This window comes from Equus przewalskii, chromosome 6 (assembly GCF_037783145.1).
Source record: "Equus przewalskii isolate Varuska chromosome 6, EquPr2, whole genome shotgun sequence".
NCBI classification, from domain to species: Eukaryota; Metazoa; Chordata; class Mammalia; order Perissodactyla; family Equidae; genus Equus; species Equus przewalskii.
Genome location: NC_091836.1, coordinates 26,963,728 through 26,991,689, shown reverse-complemented (window position 1 = coordinate 26,991,689; position 27,962 = coordinate 26,963,728). Strand labels below are relative to the sequence as shown.

Genomic DNA, 27,962 nt, shown 5'->3' with positions numbered 1-27,962 from the left:
TTTTTAGATGATATTAACCTTTAAATGAGTAGACTTTGAGTAAAGTAAATTACCCTCTGTAATGTGAGTGGGCCTCATCCATCAGTTGAAGGCCTTAACAGAAAAAGACTGACCTCCTTCGAAGAAGAGGGAATCCTGCCAGCACACTGCCTTTAGACTTGAACTGCACCTCTTCTCTGAGTCTCCAGCCTACCAGCCTCTCTTGTAGATTTTGGACTTGCCAGACTCCGCAATCATGTGAGCAAATTCCTTAAAATGAATCTCTCCTCTCCTTCTGTCTCTCTGTCTGTCTCTCTGTCTGTCTCTCTCCATACACACAGATATCCTATTGTTTCTGTTTCTCTGGAGAGCCCTAATACAGTCCAAAACCAATGGCTTCATTGGAAAACTCTACCATACATTCAAAGAATAATAAACACCAACCCTTCTCAAACTCTTCCAAAAACAGAAGAGAAGGAAACACTTCCTAACTCATTCTACAAGACCAGCACTACTTGATGCCCGAGCCAGATAAAAACATTGTAAGAATAGTTAAAATGTCCATATTACCTAAAGCAGTCTACAGATTTAATGCAATCCCAATCAGAATCCCAATGACATTCTTCACAGAAATAGAACAAAGAATCCTAAATTTATATGGAACAACAAAAGAGCCCGAATAGCCAAAGCAATTCTGAGAAAAAAGAACAAAGCTGGAGACATCACAATCCCTGACTTCAAAATATACTACAAAGCTATAGTAATCAAAACAGCATGGTACCAGCACAAAAACAGACACACAGATCAATGTATTAAATTGAAAGCCCAGAAATAAAACCACACATCTATGGACAGCTAATCTTCGACAAAGAAGCCAAGAGCATACAATGGAGAGAGGAAAGTCTCTTCAATAAATGGTGTTGGGAAAAACTGGACAGCCACATGCAAAAGAATGAATGTAGAACATTATCTTACATCATACACAAAAAATAACCCAAAATGGATTAAAGACTTGAATGTAAGACCTGAAACCATAAAACTCCTGGAATATAGGCAGTACACTCTTTGACATGAGTCTTAGCATGTCTACTTGGGCAAGGGAAGCAAAAGAAAAAATAAACAAATGGGACTACATGAGACTAAAGAGCTTCTGCAAAGCAAAGGAAACCATGAACAAAATGAAAAGACAACCCACCAACTGGGAGAAAATATTTGCAAATCGTATGTCCGACAAGGGGTTAATTTCCAAAATATATAAAGAACTCATACAACTCAACAATGAAAAAATGAACAATCCGATCAAAAGATGGGCAAAGGATATGAACAGATATTTTCCCAAAGAAGATATACAGATGGCCAACAGGCACATGAAAAGATGTCCAACATCACTAATTATTAGGGAAATACAAATCAAAACTACAATGAGATATCACCTTACACCCATCAGAATGGCTACAATTAACAAGACAAAAATTAACAAGTGTTGGAGAGGTTGTGGGGAAAAGGGAACCCTCATACACTGCTGGTGGGAATGCAAACTGGTGCATTACTGTGCACTACTCTCCAGCTACTATGGAAAACAGTATGGAGATTTCTCAAAAAATTAAAAATAGAAATACCATATGATCCAGCTATCCCGCTTCTGGGTATTTATCCAAAGAACATGAAATCGACAATTCAAAGAGATTTATGCACTCTATGTTCATCGCAGCATTATTCACCACAGCTCAGACATGGAAGCAACCCAAGTGCCCATCAACAGATAAATGGATAAAGAAGATGTGGTGTGTGTATATATATATATATATATATATATATATATATATATATATATACAATGGAATATTAGTCAGTCATAAAACAAGACAGAATCATGCCATTTGCAACAACATGGATAGACTTTGAGGGTACAATGTTATAGGAAATAAGTCAGACAGAGAAAGACAAATACTATATGATTTCACCCAAATGTGGAAGGTAAACAAACACATAGATAAGGAGAACAGATTAGTGGTTACCAGAGGGGAAGAGGGGGAGGGGAGGGCAAAACGGGTAAAGGGGCACATGTGCATGGTGACAGATAAAAACTAGATTAGTAGGGGTGAGCACAATGCTCTCTATAAAAAAATTGATATATAATAATGTACACCTAGAATTACACAATGTTATAAACCAATATGACCTCAATAAAATAATTAAATTTTTAAAAATCATAAGAAAAGAAAATTACAGTCCAATATCCTTTACGCACATGATGCAAAAATTCTCAACAAAATACAAGGAAACCAAATCCAACAGCATGTTAAAAACATTATACACCAGGGCTGGCCCGTGGCCGAGTGGTTAAGTTTGTGTGCTCCGCTTCAGCAGCCCAGGGTTTCACCGATTCGGATCCTGGGCGCAGACATGGCACAGCTCATCAAGCCATTCTGAGGTGGCATCCCACATACCACAACTAGAAGAACCAACAACAAAAAATACACAACTATGTACCAGGGGGGCTTTGGGGAGAAAAAGGACAAATAAAAAAAAATTTTTTTAAGTAAAAAAACATTATACACCATGGCAGCGAGCTTTATCCCAAGAATGCAAGGGTAGTTCAACATAAGAAAATTAATCAATGTGATACACTGCATTAACAGAACAAAGGAAAAAAACACATGATCATTAGTTGGTGCAGAAAAGGCATTGACCAAATCCAACACCCTTCCGTGATAAAAACATTCTAAAACCAAGAATATAAGGGAACTTCCTCAGTACAAAATATGGAATTTAAGAAAAATCCACATCTAGTATCATACTCAATGGTGAAAGACTGAAAGCTTTCCCCCTAAAATCAGGAAAGAGACGAGGACATCTACTTTCACCACTGCTATTCAACACTGTACTGGAAGTTCTAGCCAGACAACAGGACAAGAAAAATAAATAAAATGCACTCAAATTGGAAAGGAAAAATATATCTATTCACAGATGACATAATTCTATATATAGAAAATTCCAAAGGCTCCACAGGAAAGTCACTAGATCTAATATACAGGGTCAGTAAAGTTGCAGGGTACGAGATCAATATGCAAAAATCAGTTGAGTTTTCATACACTTGCAAAGAACAATCTGAAAAGGAAATTTTAAAAATAATCCCATTTACAATAGCTTCTAAAAGAATAAAATACCTGGGAATAAATTTATCCGAGGAAATGAAAGACTTGTACACTGAACACTACAAAACATTGCTGAAAGAAATTAAAGGAGATCTAAATAAATGGGCAGACATCTAGCGTTCATGGATAAGAAGGCTTAATATTGTTAAGATGTCACTAAGTCAAGAGCAATTTACAGATTCAACACAATCCCTATCAAAATTCCAACAGTCTTTTTGCAAAAATGGAAAAGGCGATCTTCTAATTCATACGGAATATGATGCAAGACATATGGAATTGCTGGACACCCTAAATAGCCAAAAGCATCTTGAAAAAGAACAACGTTAGAGAACTCACACTTCCTGATTTCAAAACTTACTATTTTAAATTTTAAATGGGCAAAAATACTTGAACGAACATTTCTCCAAAGAAGATACACAAATAGCCTATAAGCACATAAAAAATGTTCCACATCACTAATAATTAGGGAAATGCAAATCAAAACCACAAAGAGATATCAGTTCACACTCATTAAGATGGCTATTACTGAAAAAACAGAAAACAGGGCCAGTCCTGGCCATCTAGTGGTTAAGTTTGGCACACTCCACTTTGGCAGCCTGGGTTCAGTTCCAGGCACAGACCTACACCACTCATCTGTCAGTGGCCATGCTGTGGCAGTGGCTCACATACAAAATAGAGGTAGGTTGGCAACAGATTTTAGCTCAGGGCTAAATCTTCCTCAGCAGAAAAGAAGAAGATAGGCAACAGGTGTTAGCTTAGGGCAAATCTTCCTCAGCAAAAAAAAAAAAAAAAAGCAAAAGCAAAAACAGAAAATAACAAGTGTTGGGGAGAATGTGGAGATATTGGAAGCATTGTGCATTGGTGGTGGGAATGTAAAATGGTTTAGCTACTGTGGAAAACAGCCTGGTGGTTCCTCAAAAATTAAACGTAGAATTACCATATGATCCAGCAACCCCACTTCTAGGTATATAACCAAAAGAACTGAAATCAGGGACTTGAACAGATATTTGTATGCCCGTGATAATAAAAAAAAGTTTTGGAAATAGATAATGGTGATAGTGGCACAACATTGTAAAGGTAGTGTAAATTGAATTGCACATTTAAAAATAGTTGAAATTGCCAGTTTTATGTTATATATGTTTAACCACAGTAAAAATGCAAAAAAAAAAAAAAAAAAGAAAAGAAAAGGAAGGAAGGAAGTATACAGGCTCCGGAGGCTGGGGTGGGAGGAAGGAGGGGGACAAACGAACAAAGCAGAGGTGACTCTTCCAGTGGGGAAGGACGGGAGCACTGTCAAGGGGAAGCACAGGGCCTGGGCCATCTCGTCGTGTGGTAAACACCGCTCAGGTGCTACAACTGACATCCTGGACAGCGAGCCTGAGTCACAAAGGTCACACAATCACTAAACTCAGATGGTGACGGCTGGCAGTGTGCACCTTCCCCACTGCCTGTGTCATTTCAGGCCTGAGTCATCGATCCTGGATCACTGCTACAGCCTCCTAATGTGTCCCTGCCCCACCCTCTGCCCCGTCAACTCATCTTCCCTAAGGCCAAGGGGCTGAGCTTCCTAGAGCAAATCTAATTCTGCTGCCTCAGCTCATGCGCTTCTCTGCTGGTTCCCTCACCAGGAACCTCCTCGGCTTGGCAAAGGCTATTTACAGGTTGGTGCCAACATGCCCCTCCAGCCTTGTCTCACATCCCTCCTCTGCACCGACTCCGAGTTCTGTCTGGCCAGGCTGAGCTTCTCACGGTCCCTTCCAGTCTGCTCTCCCTCCACTGGAGCGGTTCTCAGCCCGTTCCCTTGACAGACTCCTCAGTCATCTTCAAGAGCCATTGCAAGTGGCCCCACTACAGTGGGTCTCCCCAAGTCTACTTCAGACAGGATGGTTGTGCTCTCCTGCACCCCCACAGCATTTCTTGTAGATAATTGTGAGGGTCCTCAAGTGTCACACTACACTTGGGACTGAATTTTGAGCCATTTTGTTTGAAAAGTTAAAGGAAATGGTAAGACTCTGAGGTGGTGGTCTTGGGGCCACCCAAGCAACTGGCATCTGGGTTACCATATCTGGCCTAATTGTGTCCCTGACACTCAGGTGCCCGTTCCCCCCCAACACACACACATGACTCTGAGGGAAGGGCCTGAGCAGGTGGCACCAGCAGAGACTGAAAAACAAAGAGCAGAAAAAGTACAAAGTTGGAGGGCAGGGGGTGGCCTCTGTGAGCAAAGAGCAGGAGTGGCAAGTGGCCACGTGTGGACCCAGCACACAGCCCCTCAGGTGGCCACACCTCAAACCTGGACTTTGGCTGCCCTGGGTAGGCAGGCCAGCCAGGCTGTGCCCCAGTGAGCAGGAGGTGTCCGGGCTTACTCATTAGGCCACAGCCACAGCCACCATGCCTGAGAGGACCTGGGAGCTGCGCCTGCTGCTTCTGCTGGGGCTGGGGCTGGGGTCCCAGGAGGCCCTACCCCCTCCCTGTGAGAGGTAGGAGTGGAGAAGGCAGCTGGAGATGGGGCAGGAAGGCCAGGGTCTGGAAGGTTGGGATGAGATCTCAGGGGCTGGGGGTGAGCCCTTCAGAGGGAAGGGAAGGGAAGGAAGTTAGGTTTCCTTGTGTAGTAGGCTGTGTCCCGGGCACTGGACCTCCAGTGCTGGGAAAAGATGTTGATGCCTGAGGCTGGCCAATGCATGGTCCAGGAGCTGCTGGCCAGAGCCCTCCATCCCTGAAGTCCTCCCTCCAAGCTGCTTCTTGAACTGTTCTCAGGACCATTCCAGGAAACTTTCTGCCTGATTTCACCAGTCTAGATGTGAAAGGGGGCATAAGGGCTTGAAAAGAGCTCCTGGGTTTAACCTCTGACCTCTGTGACCAAGGGCAAGTCAAACCTCTTTCCCCAGCCATAGTTTCTATCTCCAAATAATGAAGGTAAGTGAGCCTGTCCTGCTCCCGGACTCACGTGAATATACTGAGCTCTCACTATGCCTCTTGGGCTGCAACAGTCAACAAGAAAAACAAGGTCCCTGTCTTCATTGACCTTACATAATAAGCAAGAAAAGTAATAATAGAAGCCAAATAGTGATAGAAGCACAATTAAAAGTTAAAATGAAGTTAGGGAGCCACTCATGCGTGTGGGCAGCGGATGTTTCAGATAGGATGGGGAGGGAAGGTGTCCCTGAGAAGATAATGTTTGGCAGAATTGTGGAAGGATCCATCCCTCTGCAGGTCTGGGAGAAGAAATTCCAGACATGGAAACTTCAGTGCAAAGGCCCTGAGATCACTGTGGAAGGATCAGGAAGAAGGCCTGTGTGGTTGGGACAGAAGTGGAAATAGGCCAGGGGAGACAGAGGTGGGTCTGGGGAAAAGGAGACCAGGGCTTAGGACCAGAAAGGTGAGCAGTGGTCCAATATAGCATACGTTTTGAAGATTGAGCTGATAGGACTTGCTGATAGAATATAAAGGGAAAGGATATATCTGGGATAATTGATAGGTTTTTGCCCTGAGCAATTGTAATAGGGATTTCAGAGAGGCTGTGTGATCAAGTGTTTTGTCAAACTTTAGGTTGGTTGCCAAAAGTATGGAAAGAAGACTGTTCTGGCTGTCTCTAGGACCACCCTCAGCTTCAGTGATTTATTACTACTCACCAAATGATTATATCCATAGTTACCGTTTATTTCAGTGAAAGGATACAGATTAAAATCAGGAAAGGTAAGAGGCGTATAGGTCAGAGTCCAGGAGAGAAGAAACACAAGCTTCCAGTTGTCTTCTCCCAATGGATTTATATGGAAAGCACTTAATTTTTTCAGCAACAACGTGTGACAACATGACATACATGAAGTATGGCCAACCAGGAGGCTCACCTGGGCCTTGACATCCAGGGTTTTCATTGGGGGTCAATTACAGAGGCATGGAGTATCCGCATGGCTGACCTTAGTTACTCAATCTTCAGATCTCTAAAGGTCAAAGGGATCCTGGGTGGCCCTGGGCTCCCACCATAAATCACATTATTAGCATAAAATATCCAGCATGACCCAAGGCTCCAGGTAAACAAAGATATATCAGGCAGGCCTTCAGCAGCTTAGAGGTTCTCTCTCTGGAGCCAGGCACACACAAGACTGTCTTTGAAATGTGCAGGTTTGAACACAGCAGACCTACTAAGTCAACCCTTTACTGCACAGGCTACTTGTTGTGTAATGAAGAATTCGTCTAGTCCTTGTCCTGGGTTCCTGGGACATAACCTCTAAGCTTCTGGAATTTCCCAAGTGACAGGGGTGTCTTTGGCATTCTGAGTGGGCTCTGATAGTTTATGTTAGTGAGGTGACTCATGGTGGGCCCCTAGTTGGGTCATGCTAATGAGATGACTCAAGATGGGGGCAGACCATGACAGAAAGACTAACCATGTGATTAGAGCTTTGGGCCACATGACATCAGCCTGACCTCCCAACCTCCAGGGATTGGGAGGGGCTGAAAAATAAGTTCAGTCATGTGGCCAATGATCCAATCAATCATGCCCATGTGATGAGACCCCAATAAAAACTCTGGACACCAAGGCTCAGTGGAGCCTCCTGTTTGGTGAACACTTTGGTGTGCCAGGAGGGTGATATGTCCTGAGTCTATGGGGAGAGGGCACGGAAGCTCTGCATTCAGGACTCTCCTAGACCTCTCCAACGTGTGTCTTCATTTGGCTGTCCTGATTTCTATCCTTATAATAAAACTATATCATAAGCATAGCACTTTCCTGAGTTCTGTGAGTCATTCTAGCGAATTATTGAACCTGAAACATTTGTGGGAACCCCCAAATTTATAGCCAGTTGGTCAGAAGTGGGGGTAGCTTGGGGGCCCATAAACTTGCAACTGGTGCCTAAAGTGAGAGCAGTCTTGTTGGGGACTGTGCCCTTGACTTGGGGGGTGTCTGAGCTAACTGGTTAGTACCAGAATTAAATTGCATTATTGCAGTTGGTGTCAGAAAGTGTGTGATTTTCTAGAATGACAGTGACTGACTGAAACATGTGGCTTGGGAAGAGCAAGATGAAAGGTCAAGAGATGAGGATCCTTTGATTATTGGATGGCCACAGAGTCACCCATGGTTTGGAACAGCTGTTGTGCTGTGATCAGTTACTAGAGGTAAAAGTCCCCAATAGAATTTAGAGACGATGGATCCAACTTATGGGGTGTTGGCTCACTAGATGCATAAAAAAACGCAAAATAATAGGAAAGCAATTTAAAAATACGATCCCTTGGTTACTGTTACCTATAATAGCAAAAATGAAAGTGAGAGATGGGCCAAGCTTAGATTCTGGCCAGTCCAAACTACGGCCTCTTGTCTCAAGGCCCCTGTTGAAGGAATACGTTGGGGAAGATCCTGATTCTGGCTGGCCTGAGGTATAGCCACTAGCCTCAGAGCCATTTCCAAAGAAAAAAATTATTCTGAAACAACAAATAATGAAGAAGTCTAGACTGATTCCCAAGAGAATGGGATAGACAGAGGAGAGAGCCAAGAGATTCGTCCCAGCAGGGTGGGAATCTTTAAGCAGTTAGTAAGAAATGGGATGGGGGCCAGCCTGGTGGTGTAGTGGTTAAGATTGCACGCTCTGCTTCAGTGGCCCAGGGTTCGCGGGTTTGGATCCCAGGCGTGGACCAACACACCACTCATCAAGCCATACTGTTGTGGCATCCCACATACAAAGTAGAGGAAGACTGGCATGGATATTAGCTCAGGGACCATCTTCCTCAAACAAAAAGAGGAAAATTGACAACAGATGTTAGCTCAGGGCCAATCTTTCTCACAAACGAAAAAAAAAGCAATGGGCTAAATAAAGCAGCTGTTGATAGGGTCAAAACAAAGGTCTTAATGCAGCTCCCTTAGAGGCTGAGTGGACCAATGGGAGCCCCTGCAGGCCCCCTAAAATGGAACAGCCCTAAACAAATCTACTATAGTCACCCTACTTTGGAGGAATTTGGAAAACTGCAAGGCAAAGACAGCAAAGAGAAACCTGACTTCCAACCTGCAGGGGCAATGGTCCTGAAATTTGATCAAGGTAAAGATTCATGGAAGGTCAGTGTCCCTTAGCTCTATCCCTGCTGGGGACTCAAAACCTTATGCATATGAGTGGGCAAAATGGTTGGAGGGTAGAGAAATTTCTTGGACTCTGTGACATGGGAACCCATGAACTATGGTACCAAAGTCACTGAGTGAAGCCCTAAAACGGGCTACAATCAGATTGAGAGGATATAGAAATGCAAGACTTGATAGGATTAAGGTGAAAGTTCAGATAAAAATTGGAATGTCTAAACAAGCTTTATGTCAAGTGGTTGTTTCTCCTTCACCCAAATGTTTTATGGGAATGGATATTGTGTCTGACTGGGGAACATTTCCACTACCTAACTCTATAAAACAAAAGGCATGTAAATCCCCCCATCAAGCAATGTTAACTGGGCATTCCAAACGGGAACCAATAAGATTGCCCGAGTCCACACAGATTGTAGCCTTCTGTGGAGTGTAGACTGGGGCTTATGGAAAAGCCTTTGGGCGCCTCCCAGCACGACTGCTGAGACTTTGGACTGGAGAATTTTCATCTGAGAGGCGATTACTAGCTTGCTATCAGACGTTCATTGAAACTATCCCTATGACTGAAGGACATCAGATAATCTTGAAATATAAAATACCCATAATATCTTGGGTGATATTGGAGAAATGCCCTAAAAGGGAGGGCAGTGCCCAGAAGAGTTCCACAGTAAAAAGGAAGTGGCTTGTGCAGGAACATGCTACTGGGGGAATGTAGAATACACATACTCAGTGTATTCAAGAGCAGATACACTCTTTTCCCCTAAGACTGACTTTGGAACCACCTGACGAGCTGCTGGATTCGATTGCCACTTGGACAGCGCCCTGTAAACAGCTCTCAATTGACCAAAAAAGAGCTGCTTGGTTCATGGATGGCAATTCCAAGGTGAACAGACAGCATACTGTTTGGAAAGCTGCCACTCTGATCAAAGAAAATAAAACCAAATCAGCCTGATGGGCTGAATTGCATGCTATTTGCCACTATGTTTGGGTTTTTACCTATTCTTGGTCAGTGGCCAATGGCCTGGCCATAGGGTTAGACAGAAGGGCAATGGAAAACTGACCTATAAAAACAATGCCCTATGTGGCAGGGTCCTATGGAAATCACTATGGGAATTTGAGGGGTACATTAAAGTAGACCACATTGTTGCCCGTCAGAAGCACTTCTTTCCTAGATTGGAAGGTACTTGGCGCCAGCAAGTACACATCCCAGTGTGTTCATGTGAGGTAGCCACTTGGGTTCATGAACCGATTGGACTTTGGGAGGCTGCAGCAATGCAGAAATGGGCTGAGTCCAGATATATTCCACTTGTACTCTTTGAGACACAAAATGCCAGTAAGAACTGTTCTGTCTGCCAACAAGAGAGACAGACTACAGATGACTAGGGTGCAGATTCCTTGGGGGGAAGGACACACATATAGCTGGCAAATTGGACTGATGCTGGTAGACCCAGAAGGCTACAAGCGGGTCCTGACAGGAACAGACACTTACTCTGAACTGAGCTTTGCATAGCCAGTAGTAGATGCAAAAGCTCAAAATACTATAAGAGGACCAGAACAGAAGATACTGCACCAATTCAGACAACTGAGTTACATTTCTTCAGACCAAGGAATGCTTTCATCCTCAGAGTAATGGTTTGATAGAGAATTGGAATGGGCAATTCAAACACTGGTTGTCTAAAACAGGGGGAGATATAGGTATTGATGCAGGGTCGGTGAGCCGAGGAGTCCAAAGAAAGATTTCTTAGACTCTTAAGATCTGGCAGTAGTGCTCTTTTATTTAGAGAATAGAATAGCATGGGGACAGGACCCATGGGCAGGCAGAGCTGCTGCCGGCATGTTGCTGCTGCCGCTTCTGCTGCCTCTGCTGCTGCTGCAAAGTTGGGTGGAGAGTAAGGCTAAATTTAAGGCATAGGTATATGATTCATCTCTTTACAAGACAAAGGAAAGAACATGAAAAAAAAGTTAAAATGGTATCAGTGCAGGTGGGATCTGGTCATTGGGTGATCCCATGACTTTTAGACAAGAATCAAATCGGATTAAGTAAAGGTTAGACAGGTTAGACGCCACCACCCTAAACCAGTTACATGAGATTGCCAGACAGCAACCAACTTAAGTTCTTGACTTCCCCATTAAGAATTTCTAGGGATAAGGTCATCTCTCTTCTTCTCCCTGGTACAGAGAGGGAGGCACCTTTTACAGATACAGATTTACCATACAAATGTAAATGTGTCCCAACAAGGGCAAGTTCCACTCCCCAGAGCCTCCTTCCCTGTCCCAGTTTATCTAAAGCAATCAGCCCCAAACAGTCCCGATGCCAAAGAGACACATCCTGGGGTGGCCAATTTCAGGTCCCTACAAGGTCATCCCCCCTTCCTTCACAAACGCAAATGTCTCTCAAAAGGGCAAGCAAAATTCTAGTCCTCGGAGCCTGCTTCTCATGTGTAGTTTTAAAAATAACCAGCCTAAAATCCTCATCAGGTATGAAGGGCTGGTTACACACCTTCACAAGTGCCTTCTCACATTCAATATGAGGGGTCAAGGGACTGTCCCGACTAGATGGATTCCTCTACTTTTCTGGGTGAACCTAGGGAAGAGGGAGTGGAGAGGATGTTGGTATGACTATATGATTCTTCCCATGGGAGGAAGACAATGGTATGACTATACGTTTTTCTTTCTTCCCCACATCACTTCAGATTTCTTTTTCCTACCTGATGTAGTGGTCCCAGGACCAAGACTGCAGCTACGAGTGCCAGAAGCAGAGATGATCCCTAAGCAAGAAAATGTAACTACACCTTTATGCCATTATTCAGAATTAATAAGAATTCCTAAGAATATCATTGTGTCAGAATTCCCAAGAGCCCGATGTGGGGGGTTGTGCCTTCACTCTGTTTGGCCAAACTGGGGTTGTCAGAACTAGGACAGCTATATTCAGTCCTAGTTCAGGCCTAGTGGTAGGAATAGCCCACTCACTCTGTACCTATAAAACCCTACTCTATGTGGATGGGAATGGACTGTAGGGAAGGCACTTGCTAGGCTAGTATTGCTGCTTGCAATCTGGACCAGCACAGTGGCCAAACCTAACGCCCTTTCCAAACGTTGAAAAGTTTGGATATAACTGGAGAGGAGGAGGATTAGTTGCTGAGGGTAAAGGAATGAATAAATGGATTAATAATAAATTTAATGAAGGAAATCCACTATGACATTAACACTTTAAAAGAGGCTCAGAGCAAAAAATGATATCGCCTCTTAGCTCAATTATACCAGATGCCTGAAAGGGTGAAACTATATTGCTGAGACCACTCCGACTTTGGAATCTGACAAGATCCAGTGGAAGCCTGCAAACCTCAGTGGCCTCGCCCTGGGAGACATTTTGGTCATAAGATATGATGATGAACTAGACTAATTATTAATGCTTGTATGGGACTGTAGTAATGTGCCAACATCTTTGACTCTTATTTTTCAGGTTACATCTACCATAGTGTGATATGATAAAACACGGACATTGTTGGTTAGAGTATAATATTAATATTGATGGTCAAATGAATTGGGAAGTTGAGTTAAAAGCCTCCTATCCCTACCCTATGCTAACTCTAAACGTGAGGTATATTCATGTTGATACTATTGCTTTATCTATTATATAAATGCTACCCCAAATGTAGCTGCTCCAACAGGTATGACTATTTTGCTGTAAGGGATCCATACCCAGAGACCAGGGAGTGGCCTGTTGTATAACAAAGAATTTATCTGTCCTTTGACCTCGATTCCTGGGATGCAACCTCTAAACTCTTGTAATCTCCCAAGCGTCCTTGGTATTCAGGGTGGGCTCTTATTGTTTATGTTAATAAGGTGACTCATGAGGGCCCCTAGATGGGTCATGCTAATGAGATGACTCATGATGGGGGCAGGCCATGCCAGAAAGACCATGTGATTAGAAGGTTGGGACTTTGGGCCACATGATATCAGCCCAACCTCCAGGGAGGTGGGGCTAGAGATTGATCTCAATCATATGACCAATGCTTCAATCAATCATACCTATGTAATGGAACCCTACTAACAACTCTGGACATCAAAGCTCAGTGGAGCTTCAATGAACTCCTGAACACAGCGATGTGCCAGGAGGATGATGCATCCTGATTTCACACAAGATGAGGACACAGCAGTTCTGTGTTCAGGACCCTTCCAGACCTCACCCTATATGTTGTGAAAATGAACTGAGTGAGGGCGGTTTTATTAGAGGCTGTGCCCTTAAGCCTGTGGAGTGCACTAACTCTGGGTGGTTAGCATCAGAATTGAATTCAGTCCACCACTCCTCTGGCCCTTGGCCTAGGCTCTCTTACAGCAAAACCATCATAATTGTCTGAGCACCTGTATTTAGTATAGTAGTTACACACAATAGTATCAGCATGACTCTGCCTAACATTTGGAGGAACCAGTGCAGACAAGAGACAGATTTAAAGAAACGACAAATCTGATCTATAAAGGATTTACATACATTTTCATATTTTTGTACTGATTTGATTACTCATTTCCCTCCTTACTCTGCCGCTCTTTGTATCTTTTGATAAACTTGTGCAGAACTACTTAGCACAGAGTTAGCTAAATCCAGTTCTTCCTCAGGCCAGTCATTTTCCATTGGTATTACATTCTGAGGAGGCTTTAACTCAGTCTCTCAATATGGTTAACCATCAATATCATTATTATCATATGGCTTATTTATACAAGGTAGTTGAATCGTACCAACAATACCAGTGTTACACCATATCCTAGTATGGTCAAAGTACAATTCAGTTTTTTTTTCCTTTGAGGAAGATTAGCCCTGAGCTAACTACTGCCAATCCGCCTCTTTTTTGCTGAGGAAGCCTGGACCTGAGCTAACATCCGTGCCCATCTTCCTCTACTTTATATGTGGAACGCCTACCACAGCATGGTGTGCCAAGCGGTGCCATGTCTGCACCCAGGATTCGAACCGGCGAACCCCGGGCCACCAAGAAGCGGAACGTGCACACTTAACTGTTGCACCACTGAGCCAGCCCCCAATTCAGTTTTATTACAGAACAAATCTGAAGAATTACAGAGGCATTTTCTATGCCTTCCCAATGGAATCAAACCTCCCGTAAACTAAATATTATTATGGACATGCATTATTACAAGTGGCCATGACTTGTAATTGTTATTTGTTATTTCTGGGTTCTAAGTCAGGCACCAGGAGGCAAAGCCAGTCACCCTGTCTCAGTTCACAGGCTGGTACTGAGACTAGTTCCATTGTGTGCTGTTATATAGCAGGGCCCACCTCCATCCAATGGGAGGACACAGGTGGTATTCAGAACAGTTTCTGTCCCTGCAAATTGTACTACAGGGTATGTCTTCTTCGATCTCTTCTTGGAGCGAAGGCAGTCATAGTGCATCAATGTAAAGTACAAGTGTCCCAGAGAACTTTCATGGGTTTGCAGGTCCATAAGATTCCCTTAGGAGTGCCCCTTGAGCCTCAGCAGCTAGTGTGGAGGACCATTGCCCGGTGGCTCCTTTGGCCTCAATCAGCATTAAAATAGTCAGGAGGCCCTGTTGGGTGAGGGTACAACCCTTTCCCAGAGCTGGGCCCTAGCATTATCCAGCATTATCTGATGCCTTTGCCTGACCCACTTTACTAAAGCCTCATCGTCTTTGCAGGATGGCTCCCATCCTTTGCTTTCCTCCTAGAAGAGAACTCCTTCTAATCTGCTTATTCTAGTGAATAAAGATTTTTTCCTCTGAATACCTCTCCTCATTAAAAGCAAATTCAGTTTGTTGCACAATGGGGGACTGATCTCCCCCAAAGCCCTTTTCTGTCTCATGGGCCAATGTTGTTTAATCCACCATGCATGCTGTTGCCATCGTGTACTAAAGGCCTGAGTGCTGTAAGGATAAGTGTTTTGTACCCCAAAATGGTGGATCCCCCACATTAGAGTTAGGTAAGTGGTAGTCACACCTAGATGTAATTTTTTTCCATATGCTTTTGATTTGTTTACACTCATATCATCAAAATATGTTTTTAAAGAGCTTGTGGAGATCCCAAAAGGCTCCTCAGTCTTTTTTTAATTGAGTTCATAATAGTTTACATCATTGTGAAATTTCAGTTGTACATTATTTCTTGTCTGCCACCACACAAGTGCTCCCCTTCAAACCCCGTGCCCACCCCCTACCCCGCTTCCCCTGGTAACCACTGAACTGTTTTCTTTGTCCATGTGTTTTTTATATTCCACACACGAGTGAAATCATATGGTGTTTGTCTTTCTCAGTCTGGCTTATTTCACTTAGCATAATTCCCTCCAGGTCCATCTGTGTTGTTGCAAATGGGATGATTTTGTCTTTTTTTACAGCTGAGTAGTATTCCATTGTATATATATATACACCACATCTTCTTTATCCAATCATCAGTTGATGCGCACTTGGATTGTTTTCATGTCTTGGCTATTGTGAGTAGTGGTGCAATGAACATAGGGGTACATATGTTACTTTGGATTGTTGATTTCAAGTTGTTTGGGTAGATACCCAGTGGTGGGAAAGCTGGGTCATATGGTAGGTCTATTTTTAGTTTTTTGAGGGATCTCCACACTGTTTTCCATAGTGGCTGCCCCAGGTTGCATTCCCACCAGCAGTGTATCAGCATTCCCTTTCCTCCACATCCTCTCCAACATCTGTTGTTTTTTGTCTTGTTAATTATAGCCACTCTGACTGGTATAAGGTGATACCTCATTGTAGTTTTGATTTGCATTTCTCTAATAATTAATGATGTTGAGCATCTTTTCATGTGTCTGTTGGCCATCTGTATATCTTCCTTGGAAAAATGTCTGTTCATGTCCTCTCCCCATTTTTTTTATCAGGTTGTTTTTGTTGTTGTTGAGTTGTGTGTATTCTTTATATACTTTGGAGATTAATCCCTTGTCTGATAAATGATTTGCAAATATTTTCTCCCAGTTGGTGAGTTGTCTTTCCATTTTGTTCATGGTTTCCTTTGCTTTGATGAAGCTTTTTAGTATGATGTAGTCCCATTTGTTAACTTTTTCCTTTGTTTCCCTTACCCGAGTAGACATGGTATTCGAAAAGATGTGGCTAAGACCAATATCAGAGAGTGTACTGCCTGTTTTCTTCTAGAATTTTTTTTTTTTTTTTTGGAAGATTAGACCTGAGCTAACATCTGCTGCGAAACCTCCTCTTTTTGCTAGGAAGACTGGCCCTGAACTAACATTCGTGCCCATCTTCCCCTACTTTTTATATGTGGGATGCCTGCCACAGCATGGCTTGCCAAGCGGTGCCATGTCTGCACCCAGGATCCAAACTGGTGAACCCCCGGCCATCGAAATGGAACATGCGAACTTAACCGCTGCGACACCAGGCCGGCCCTTCTTCTAGGATTTTTATAGTTTCAATTCTTACATTCAAATCTTTAATCCATTTGGAGTTAATTTTTGTGTATGGAGCAAGATAATTGTCTACTTTCATTCTTTTGCATGTGACTGTCCAGTTTTCCCAACACCATTTATTGAAGAGACTTTCCTTTCTCCATTGTATGTTCTTGGATCCTTTGTCAAAGATTAACTGTCCATAGATGTGTGGTTTTATTTCTGGTCTTTCAATTCTGACCCATTGATCTGTTTGTCTGTTTTTGTGCCAGTACCATGCTGTTTTGATTACTATAGCTTTGGAGTATGTTTTGAAGTTAAGGATTGTGATGTCTCCAGTTTTGTTTGTTTTTTCCTCAGTATTGCTTTGGCTATTTGGGGTCTTTTGTCATTCCATATAAATTTTTGGATTCTTTGTTCTATTTCTCTAAAGAATGTTATTGGGATTGCACTGAATCTATAGATTGCTTTAGGTAGTGTGGACATTTTAACTGTGTTTATTCTTCCGACCCATGAACATGGAATATCTTTCCATTTCTTTCTGTCTTCTTCAATTTCTTTCAATAATGTCTTATAGTTTTCAGTGTACAGCTCTTTCACCTCTTTGGTTAAGTTTATTCCTAGGTATTTCATTCTTTTTGTTCTGATTGTAAATGGGACTGCATTCTTGATTTCTTTTTCTGCTAGTTCATTGTTAGTGTATAGGAATGCAACTGATTTTTTAAAATTGACTTTGTACCTTGAAACTTTGCTGTAGTTGTTGATTACTTCTAATAGTTTTCTGGTGGATCCTTTAGGATTTTCTACATATAAAATGATATCATGTGCAAATAGCGAAAGTTTCACTTCTTCCTTTCCAATTTGGATTCCTTTTATTTCTTTTTGTTGCCTAATTGCTCTGGCCAATACCTATGTTGAATAAGAGTGGTGAGAGTGGGCACCCTTGTCTTGTTCCTATTCTCAGAGGGATGGCTTTCTGTTTTTCACCATTAAGTATGATGTTGGCTGTGGGTTTGTCATATATGGACTTTACTATGTTGAGGTACTTTGCTTCAATATCCATTTTATTGAGAGTTCTGTTTTTTTAAGAGTTAATTTTTTTTTCCCCTTCTTCTCTCCAAAGCCTCCCAGTACATAGGTGTATATATTTTAGTTGTGGTTCCTTCTAGTTGTGGCACGTGGCACGCCACCTCAGCGTGGCTTGATGAGCGGTGCTAGGTCTGCGCCCAGGATTCGAACTGGTGAAATCATGGGCCGCTGAAGCAAAGCGCACGAACTTAACCACTCGGCCACCAGGCTGGCCCCTATTGAGAGTTTTTATCATAAATTGATGTTGGATCTTGTCAAATGCTTTCTCTGCATCTATTGAGATGATCATGTGATTCTTATTCCTCATTTTGTTAATGTGGTGCATCACATTGATTGATTTGTGGATCTTGAACCATCCCTGTGTCCCTGGAATGAATCCCATTTGATTGTGGTATACGATTCTTTTAATGCATTGTTGTATTCAGTTTGCCAATATTTTATTGAGGATTTTTGCATCTAAGCTCATCAGTGATATTGGCCTGTAGTTTTCCTTCTTCATGTGTCCTTGTCTGGTTTCGGTATCAGGGTAATGTTGGAATGTGTTAGGAAATGTTCCATCTTCTTCAATTTTTCGGAATAGTTTGAGAAGGATAGGCACTAAATCTTCTTTGAATGTTTGGTAAAATTCTCCAGAGAAGCCATCTGGTCCTGGACTTTTGTTTTTTGGGAGGTTTTTGATTACTGTTTCAATCTCTGTACTTGTGATAGGTCTATTCAGATTCTCTATTTCTTCTTGATTCAGTTTTGGGAAGTTGTATGAGTCTAGTAATTCATTTCCTCTAGGTTATTGAATTTGTGGGCATATAGTTTTTCATAGTATTCTCTTATAATCCTTTGTATTTCTGCAGTACCTGGTATTTCTCCTCTTTCACTTGTGATTTTATTTATTTGAGCCTTCTCTCTTTTTTTCTTGGTGAGCCAGGCGAAGCGTTTGTCAATTTTGTTTATCTTCTCACAGACCTGCTCTTAGTTTCCCTAATCCTTTCTACTATTTTTTTAGTCTCTATTTCATTTATTTCTGCTCTGATTTTTATTATTTCCCTCCTCTAGATGTAACTTATTTTGAGTATGCCATAAGGCCTCCCCTAGCATTCCTTGTCTCAGGATGGGGCTATTCCCCAGGAGAATTTGGACATAACGTGTGATGCCTACTGCTTTAATCCCATAAGAAACCCATTTTTTCCCTAATCTGTTTAGTATCTTTCTACTGACAAAACCAAAGGTGATCTGCACTTGTGCATGTAGCACACTGTGGCCTTTTGGGCATGCTGCTGCTATATTTTGTCTATTAAAACCAAGGACATTTTGGGGCCAGCACCATGGTGGAGGGGTTAAGTTGGCATGCTCTGCTTCAGCAGCGCAGGGTTTTGCTGGTTTGGATCCTAGGCGCGGACATGGCACCGCTCATCAGGCCATGCTGAGGCGGCGTCCCACATGCCACCACTAGAAGGACCTACAACTAAAATATACAACTATGTACTGCGGGGATTTAGGGAGAAAGAGTAGAAAAAAAAATAAAGACAATTTTAAAACAAAAACCAGGGAACTTTCTAAGCATTCGATTATCAAAGTTTGTAGTTACACAGCAACTAGTCAACCAGGAGTTATAAATCAGACAGTTCAAAGACCTGGTAGGGAGTAGTTCCTGGAAATTCCTTCCCAAATGATATCCTTCACAGTAGATGTAACCTGAAAACTTAGTAGAGTCAAGAGACACTGGCACATCACTAGAGTTCCTTTCAGTTGTGAACAGTTAATCCAGCTCATCATCATAATCTAAGACCAAAATGTCCCCCAGAGCCATGCCACTTGGCATTGCAGGCTTCCACTCAACTTTGTCAGGTTCCAAAGGCAGGGGTGGTCATGGCAAATATATGGCTTCACGATTTCAGGCATCTGGTTTAATTGTGCTAAAGACAATATTAACCTCTTGTTCTGAGCCTCTCTCCAGGCACCAAGGTAATGTCGACTTTCCATTTTCATTGCATACCCAATTATTCATCTCTTTACCCTCAGCTACTATTTCTCCTTCTCTCCATTTGTCATTGATTTTTATAAACCGTTCCACCTTTGGAAGGGACATTAGGTTGGGCCACTGTGCTGGTCCAGATTGCCGGCAACAATATCAATCTTGCAAGCCTCTCCGCCTCAGTCCCCTCCCATTCATACAGGATAGGGTTACCTAGGTCCAGAACGAGTAGGCTATTCCTATCACTACGCAATCCAGCTGCATTCACTGTTAGCTCCAATTCAACCAGATGGAGAGTAGACACAACCCACCCCATCAGGCCCTTAGGAATTCTGACATAAAGGTTTAAAAAGATAGTTACAGTTTCTTGCTTAGGGATCATCCCTGCTTCTGGCACTGCAGTTGCAGTCCTGGTCCAGGACCACTGTATCAGGTAGGAAAAAAGTAAGTTGAGATGATGTGGAAAAGAAGTGTATAGTCCTACCAGCAATATCTCCCACTCCCTCACAGATCCCCTAGAAAAGCAGAGGAATCTATCCAGTGGGGGCTCTCCCTTGACCTCCCTCATGTTGAGTGTAAGCACACACTTGTGAAGGTTGTAAGCCAGCCCTTCATGCTTTTATTTCTCCCCATTTAGACAACAAATCTTTCAATTGTCTGTTCCAATTCTCTATCAGGCCACCACTCTGAGGATGATATGCAACTTGATATGTCCATTTGACATGATATCTTTTGGCCCATTGTTGGAACTATGGGCTGTCCAAATTGGTACAGTATCTTCTGTTCCAGTGTAGTATTTGATAGCATTTTAAGCATTTTCATCTACAACCAGGTATGCAAAGCTACTTTAATGTGTCCCTTAAATTCCAACAGTGACTTCCTTAGGGTTATAACCATACAAGCATCCTTTTAATAGTCCAGTTTTTCACTGCCCATTTGCCAGGACACTGGCCACTGCCCATAAGTCAATAAAAACCCAAACACAGGGGCCTTTTCATTCAATTCTTCCATCACTGCAAGGGAAACAGCATGCAATTCAGCCCGCTGACCTGATTTGTTGTTAAGTTCTCCAAAGATTTCCATCAGTCGGTCAGAGCACAGTGGCCTTCCCAACAAACACTGTCTGTCCCCTTTGGAACTGCCATCGGTAGACCAAGCAGCTTTTTGTTGGTCAATAGAGAGCTGTTCACAGGGCACCTCCTGGAGATTCCTCAGGTGCTTCCAACGGCAGGTCTGGCCTTTCCAAAGGCAGGAAAAGAGGCCGCCTGCTGGTGAACATGATAAGTAACTCCTTGCGTTCCTGGAGTAGCATGTTCCTGTGTAAACCACTTCCATTTTATTAGGGAACTCTTTGGGGGCACTGCCTTCTTTATCAGAGTGTTTCTCTGACAGCACTGGAGACATTATGGGTATTTCAGGTTTCCAGGTATATTGTATGTCCTTCAGTCATAGAGGTGGTTTCAGTCAACACCAATAGCAAGCTAGTCATTGTCTCCCAAAAGGCGTATATCATACACATTTGGAAATTTTCTTGTCCAAAATCAGCAATTGCCACTGGGTGCAACTTACAGGCTTTTTTTTTTTTTTTTTAAAGATTTTATTTTTTCCTTTTTCTCCCCAAAGCCCCCCGGTACATAGTTGTGTATTCTTTGTTGTGGGTCCTTCTAGTTGTGGCATGTGGGACGCTGCCTCAGCGTGGTCTGATGAGCAGTGCCATGTCCGCGCCCAGGATTCGAACTAACGAAACACTGGGCCGCCTGCAGCGGAGCGCGCGAACTTAACCACTCGGCCACGGGGCCAGCCCCAGCAACTTACAGGCTTTTACCATAAGTCCTTCTTATTGGGTCCACACAGGGCCACTATACAGAGAATTGATCCATCTCATTCTAACACATCACTGATTAAAGTGATGATCTCCTTTTGTCCACCAGGTATTCTATACTGTTTCAAATTGATAACTAGTGCTGGCTCAGACAATTGTTTAGGTCCCTTACTGCACAAGGACCCTCCTCATTCTCTCAGCCCTGTATGTCACCACCACCCACAAACCCCTATGACACATGTGCACACATGCACATACACGCACGCACACACACGCACACACACACACACATATACAGCCCTTGTCCAGTCCAGGGAACTTGCCCCCGGCTCTAGCCTTTCTTCTCCCGTAATGGTGGTGGCCTGACTTGCTCCCCTCTCTGCAGCCAGATTTACTGCCAAGGGGAGCTCCTGCACCAAGTTCAGATGGCCAAGCTCTACCAGGACGACAAACAGTTTGTGGACATGCCACTGTCCTCAGCTCCAGGTAAGGCACCTGGGGGTCCCACCTCCTCCTGAACCTTCCACCAAAGATGCAGGCGACAAGACCAGGCAGAGAGAGGGGTCAGCTGGATCCTAGGGTCCTGGACCCTGCTGCTTGGACGCAGCCGGACGCTGCTGCTTGTTCCCCAGACCAAGTGCTGCAGCGCTTCAACGAGCTGGCTGAGGCCCACAACCACAGCATCCCTCAGCAGCAGCTGCAGCTGTTTGTCCAAGAACATTTCCAGCCCGTGGGGCAGGAGCTGGAGCCCTGGACTCCTGAAGACTGGAAAGAGAGGTAGAACCCTGTACAAATGGGCAGGGAACAGGAGAGGGCCCTTTAGGCAGGGCTGCTTCCCTGAACTCTGAGGGGCCGGTGTTTTTCCAGCCCCCAGTTCCTGCAGACAATCTCAGACCCCAACCTGCGAGCCTGGGCAGGGCAGCTGCACCAGCTCTGGAAGAAGCTGGGAAAGAAGGTATCAGTGTCCTGGGCCTGCCCCAGAGCCTGACCGAGAAGGATGGACCTGGGAGAGGGGTGTGCCAGCTTAGGGCCCACACTGCCCCTAGAGCACAGATTGGAACTCATTTCCTAAGAACACAGCTCCCTACCCCTGGGTCCTTGAACAGAAGCTCTCTAGAAAGAACTTCTGAGGGGGAGGAGATGGATGTCCACTTCTAATTCCTCACCTCCTCCCTGAAGCCCGTTCCAGCCTCCCCCAGGCAAACCTGGCCTGTCCTGCCACCTCTGGGCTGCCCAATCCTGCCCCTTACACCAGTGGTAATAGTTCATTCACCTGCTGGGCTCTCTCTTCCCCGAGCAACTCCAACTGGGGCCAGGCTTCTGCTCAGGAATGCTAATTGCTACTGCTGACTGTAGCCAAGCCCTGGGATCAGCACAGTCTGTTAGACACTTTCTCTCCTTTGTCTGAGGCTCAGAGAGGGCAGCCATTTGCCCAAGGCTGTACAGTACCTCTTCTCCAGCCCAGGCCCGAGGGCTCTGGCACCGGCTGGCACAGAGTGGTGCTCCGGACTCCCTCTCTACCTTGGGCTGCTTCCTCACCCAGCCCTGCAGGAACAAACCCAAGTCTCGTTCCACTGTTCCCTTCAAAATAACTGAGACAGGCTGACCTCTCTCCCCCTACAGAACCAGGAGGGAATGAACAGAGAAATACCTGATGTGGACACACAGCAAACCCCACTCTGGTCTTACAATTGCTCTCCCTCAGCCATGTTCATCCACATCTGCCTCACTGGGAAAGGGTTGGGGATTCCGTCCACACCTCCCCACAGAATAGGGGCCCTGAGTCTCTGGGCCTGGCTTGGGAGTGACAGCAGAGATTCACGGGGCACGGGGAGCTGGAAGGGATGGTCCCCCACCTGGGTGCTAATAAAGGCTGCTGCTCGGTGAGGACCTTCCGGGTGCCAGGCTGAGTGGTGGGGGCTCCTACACACCATCACCCTTAGCCAGGACTCCAGAGACCGGCACGTTGGGGACGAGCAGACCAGGCTCTCAGTGGCTCAGGCCTTGACCAAAGCCACATGGCTAGCAGCAGAAGAGTCAGAACTCAAGCAGCTGCTGGGCTCCAAAGCCTGCAGCTGCCAGCCCCAGCCTCCTCCAGCCTCTACTCCGTGGGGGTTCTAGGCCCCCTGTGCCCTCTCTCCTGACTCCAGGTGAAGCCAGAGGTCCTCAGCCACCCTGAGCAGTTCTCTCTGATCTACTCAGAACACCCCTTCATTGTGCCTGGCGGGCGCTTTGTCGAGTTCTACTACTGGTGAGCAGCCAGGGGCTGCAGGGGCAGCAGTGGTGGGGAACCCAGGGCCAGCACGGTGTCCTGGGCAGGACGGGGCGCCCTCGCGTGGCCTGGGTGTGCAGGTCAGAGGGAGCTGTGAGGAGATGCCTGAGCTGTCCCTTCCCCCAGGGACTCCTACTGGGTGATGGAGGGTCTGCTCCTCTCTGAGATGCCCGAGACAGTGAAGGGCATGCTGCAGAACTTCCTGGACCTGGTGCAAACGTAAGAGGGGGCCGGGCACCTCAAGGCCAGGGTAGAGGAGAAGCAGGTGCTGTGGGCTTGGAGCTGGACCTGCCTGGGCACTGGCGGCTGGGCAGACGCATCTGAGCAGGCCTGCTTCTTGGCAGCTACGGACATGTCCCCAACGGGGCCCGCGTGTACTACCTGCAGCGGAGCCAGCCCCCACTCCTGACCCTCATGATGGACCGCTACGTGACTCACACCAATGACACCGCCTTCCTACGGTGGGCACCGCTGCCTGTGCTGCCCTGCGGCCCCCCAGACCTGAGCCCTCCCAGGGTGGGACTGGGGCGGTGTGCCTGGGCTGAAGTGATGCTGGCTCCACCTCAGGGACAACATTGAGACCCTCGCCTTGGAGGTGGACTTCTGGGCTGAGAACAGGAGCATCTCTGTGAGCTCGGGTGGAAAGAGCTATGTCCTGAATCGCTATTATGTCCCTTATGGGGGACCCAGGTGAGGAACTGTCCACTCCCCCGCCTGCCCCCTCACCCCCGCCTCCTAGTCTCCTGCCTATTCACTCTGGTTTGAGTGTCACAACCCCCTGGGAAGGACAGTAAGTGACTTATCCCTACCTCTCAGATGGTGACACTGATAGCCCTGGAGTTACTTTGCAACCTTGGGCACCTCCCAGGTGAAACTGAACCCAGCCCCCCCATGCACAGGGCATGGAGAGACCAAAAAAAGATGCAGACCACTCCAGAGGGGTAGGCGGCAGGTTTAATAAAGAAGGGAACTTACTTACGAGGCTTGTCTTGGGCACCCACAAGACGAGCAGATCTCCGCACCTGCCAGCCTGAATCTTCAGTTTATGTAGAGGTCGTAACTGAGTTCAGTTACTTATTCAGTCCGATGGTCTCAACAACACCTTACTCCCTCAAGGCTATGTCCTTGGAACAGCTCCCACTGTGGAAACGGTAGGCAGAGGTACATTCCAAGGACAGGGGAGGGGGAGAGGAGGCTCCAACTGCCCAGGACCAACTTGAGGGTCAACTGGCGGTCACGTCCTCTTGATTGTCTCCTCCAACACCTGGGCAATCCAGGGCTGTGAGGCCCAAAGGGCAGCTGAGTCAACATGGCTCAGTCTCCAGCTTGGGCACAGGGGCTTAGAGCCTCCTAGTGCCAGACCAACCGCCTCCTCTTGCCAGGCCAGAGTCCTACAGCAAAGATGCAGAGCTGGCAGATACCTTGCCGGAAGGTGAGAAGCAACAGGGTGAGGGTGTCTGGGTGGGGCTGGATACCTGCAGTTGTGTCAGGCCCTGGTCCCCCGTGTGCTGCTGCCTTGTCCTCACAGGGGACCGAGAGGATCTGTTCGCCGAGCTCAAGGCTGGGGCTGAGTCTGGCTGGGACTTCTCTTCACGCTGGTTCATCGGAGGCCCAAACCCCGATTTGCTCAGCAGCACCCGAACCAGTAAATTTGTGCCTGTTGACCTCAATGCCTTCCTATGCCAGGCAGAGGAGCTGATGAGCAACTTCTACGCCAGACTGGGTGAGCCTGGCAGCAGGACAGGAGGTGTGCTTGTCCAGCTTGGGTCCCTGCCTCAGCCTTGGCCATAGAGCTGGAAGTAAGAACTTGGGTGAAGGGCCTCCAGCTTCCCAGCCTGCTCAATACCTCACCCCTAGTGCAGCCAGGGCAAGAGTACAAATGGAGCCCACTCTTATCTTCAGTCCCCCTCTCTTACTGGGAAGGCCTTCTAGGGCCTATGAAAGGACACCCTAGGCCATACATCCAAACTTCCTCCATTCCTCTCCCAAAACAACTGCCCTTTGACCACTCAAAGCTAGGCCAGTGATCTCCTGAGGATGGATGCAGGGAACAGGCCAGGGCAGGTCCTGGGAGCCATAGAGGGCATTTTGCTCAGGAAATTACAGGTCCTATAGGCCTGAAAAGTGGTGGGCTTCAGGTTGGCTTGTCCCCTTGGTGCTCAGGACTTTTTTGCCCTTGGGGAAGACAACAGGAAGAGGCCAAAACAGACCTTTCAAAGGCACAGGGCCCAAGGGCAGGGGTGCTGGTTGCTCAGCCTAAAGGCAGTGTTACCACAGGAAATGACACCCAAGCCACAAAGTACAGAAATTTGAGGGCACAGCGCTTAGCTGCCATGGAGGCCATCCTGTGGGATGAGGAGAAAGGTGCCTGGTTTGACTATGACCTTGAGACTGGAAAGAAGAACGCAGAATTTTATCCATCCAACCTCGCACCGCTCTGGGCCGGCTGCTTCTCTGACCTGGGTGACGTGGACAAGGCTCTGAAATACCTGGAGGTGAGGTGGGCAGCAGGGTGGACTGGTACACTGCGGGCAGGACCGCTCACTCTCTCCCTGACTCTGAGCAGTGACCTCCGGCAAGGGGCAGCCACCACCTCCTGCTCCACCCCAGGGGCTTAGCCTGCAGGTCTCCCTGCAGCCACCAGGGGGAAGTTGTGAGCCAAGAAGAGAAGGCCCAGGAAAGCAACATCTGGCTTCAGGAGGGCCCAGCCTCCTGGCTCCCTATCCAGCCCCCACCCATAGTCATAGCAATGTCTGGAACCTTCTAGGACAGCCAGATCCTGACCTACCAGTACGGGATCCCGACCTCTCTCCAGAAGACAGGCCAGCAGTGGGACTTGCCCAATGCCTGGGCCCCCCTGCAGGACCTGGTCATCAGAGGTAGGAGGCAGGGATGGGGCCCATCCCAGGGCTTTACCCCTGTGACTATAGAGGGTCAGCCTTCCTGGTCCTGGGGAGGCAGGAACAGAGGATGCGGGGGCCTTTCTCTGACTTCTCTGCTCTCTGGGCCTCCCACTCAGCAAACATTTACATCCACCCCACCTGTCAGAGGAATAAGCCCTCCCCTACCCTCCAAACCCAGGCACTGGATTAAGAACTAGTGGCCCATGGTGCCAGGAGGGAGGTCTTAGGGCCCAGGCCTCTCTCCCTCCTGGAGGAGAGTGAGGCTCAGGCCTCTGCTCCCCCTGGGATGGGGGCTCTGGAGATTCAGGGTCCTGCCTGGGGTGGGGTCTAGGTCTGGCCAAGTCTCCTTCACCTCGGGCCCAGGAAGTGGCTTTCCAGCTGGCCCAGAATTGGATCCGAACCAACTTTGATGTCTACTCCAATACATCAGCTATGTATGAGAAGGTGAGCTGGCCGGGAGCCCAGTCCCACAGGGGCTCCTCCCCAGGTGACATGGGGAACTGTCAGGCTTGCAAAGCCCAGGCCCAGCACAGCCAGGGACGGGGCGGCACCCGGTGGCCATTCTTGGGCACTGCAAGGGTCGGAGCTGCAGCCCAGAGCAGCTTCTCCCAAAGGGGCTCCCATTTCTTGCTTCCCCGAGAGGGCTGTGGTGGGCAGGCTGGAGGTAGCACCTGACCTTAAAGCCCATCCTCTTGTCCCCAGTATGACATCAGCAACGGTGGACAGCCAGGGGGTGGAGGGGAGTACGAAGTTCAGGTGAGTGGGCCAACATCCTCCAGGGAGCTATGGGCTCTGCTGACCCACAACTGACCGTGACCTCCCCTCTCTAGGCCTCAGATTCCTCCCCTGGATGTGGGCCCACAGGCAGGAGCCTGACTGGTGCTCCTTGGTACCCCAGGGGCTAGGCGGGGCCGGAACCTCTGGGTGAACATCCCACAGCCTCTCAAAGGACTTGAGGCCTTCCCCTGAGGTCTTGCCTCACTGGCCATCCTCTCTCCAGGAAGGGTTTGGCTGGACCAATGGAGTGGTCCTCATGCTCCTGGACCGCTATGGTGACCGGCTGAGCTCAGGCACTTGGACAGTTTTCCTGGAGCCTCACTGCCTCGCAGCTTCCCTTCTACTTAGCCTCCTGCTCAGCCTCCTGCCACAGTGACGGCCCCGTCTGCCCTCACTTCCTCCTCTGGCTCCAGCTCCTGCCTCATTAAACCTCTACCTGAGTCCCTACCTTCTCCTGCCTCTTCATCCTCCATCCCTGGAGACTCCATGCCCTCCTATGCCCCCAGCCAGTCCTCAGTCATCGTCAGGTGGAGGCAGGGTAGGGACCTGGAGGTCATGG

The 27,962-nt window shown here is 46.5% G+C and overlaps 1 protein-coding gene across 1 annotated transcript; it reads left to right on the top strand.

Annotated features, from left to right (window-relative positions):
* The first annotated feature begins 5,528 nt into the window (after positions 1–5,528).
* TREH (trehalase) lies at positions 5,529–27,865 on the top strand. The gene is made up of 15 exons (XM_070624634.1): positions 5,529–5,617; positions 21,837–21,937; positions 22,084–22,228; positions 22,319–22,406; positions 23,602–23,702; positions 23,850–23,942; positions 24,068–24,184; positions 24,291–24,413; positions 25,106–25,155; positions 25,252–25,446; positions 26,001–26,218; positions 26,491–26,602; positions 26,958–27,070; positions 27,329–27,382; positions 27,627–27,865. Exons 1-15 carry the CDS (start codon positions 5,529–5,531, stop codon positions 27,777–27,779), a joined length of 1,752 nt encoding a protein of 583 aa, XP_070480735.1. The 3' UTR covers positions 27,780–27,865.
* Positions 27,866–27,962: the final 97 nt, after the last annotated feature.

Excerpts from the sequence above, each read along its gene's own strand:
- TREH (XM_070624634.1), top strand. The coding sequence starts at position 5,529 with ATGCCTGAGAGGACCTGGGAGCTGCGCCTGCTGCTTCTGCTGGGGCTG. Across the intron at positions 27,071-27,328 it reads CATCAGCTATGTATGAGAAG|TATGACATCAGCAACGGTGG; the intron begins GTGAGCTGGCCG and ends TCTTGTCCCCAG. Across the intron at positions 27,383-27,626 it reads GAGGGGAGTACGAAGTTCAG|GAAGGGTTTGGCTGGACCAA; the intron begins GTGAGTGGGCCA and ends TCCTCTCTCCAG.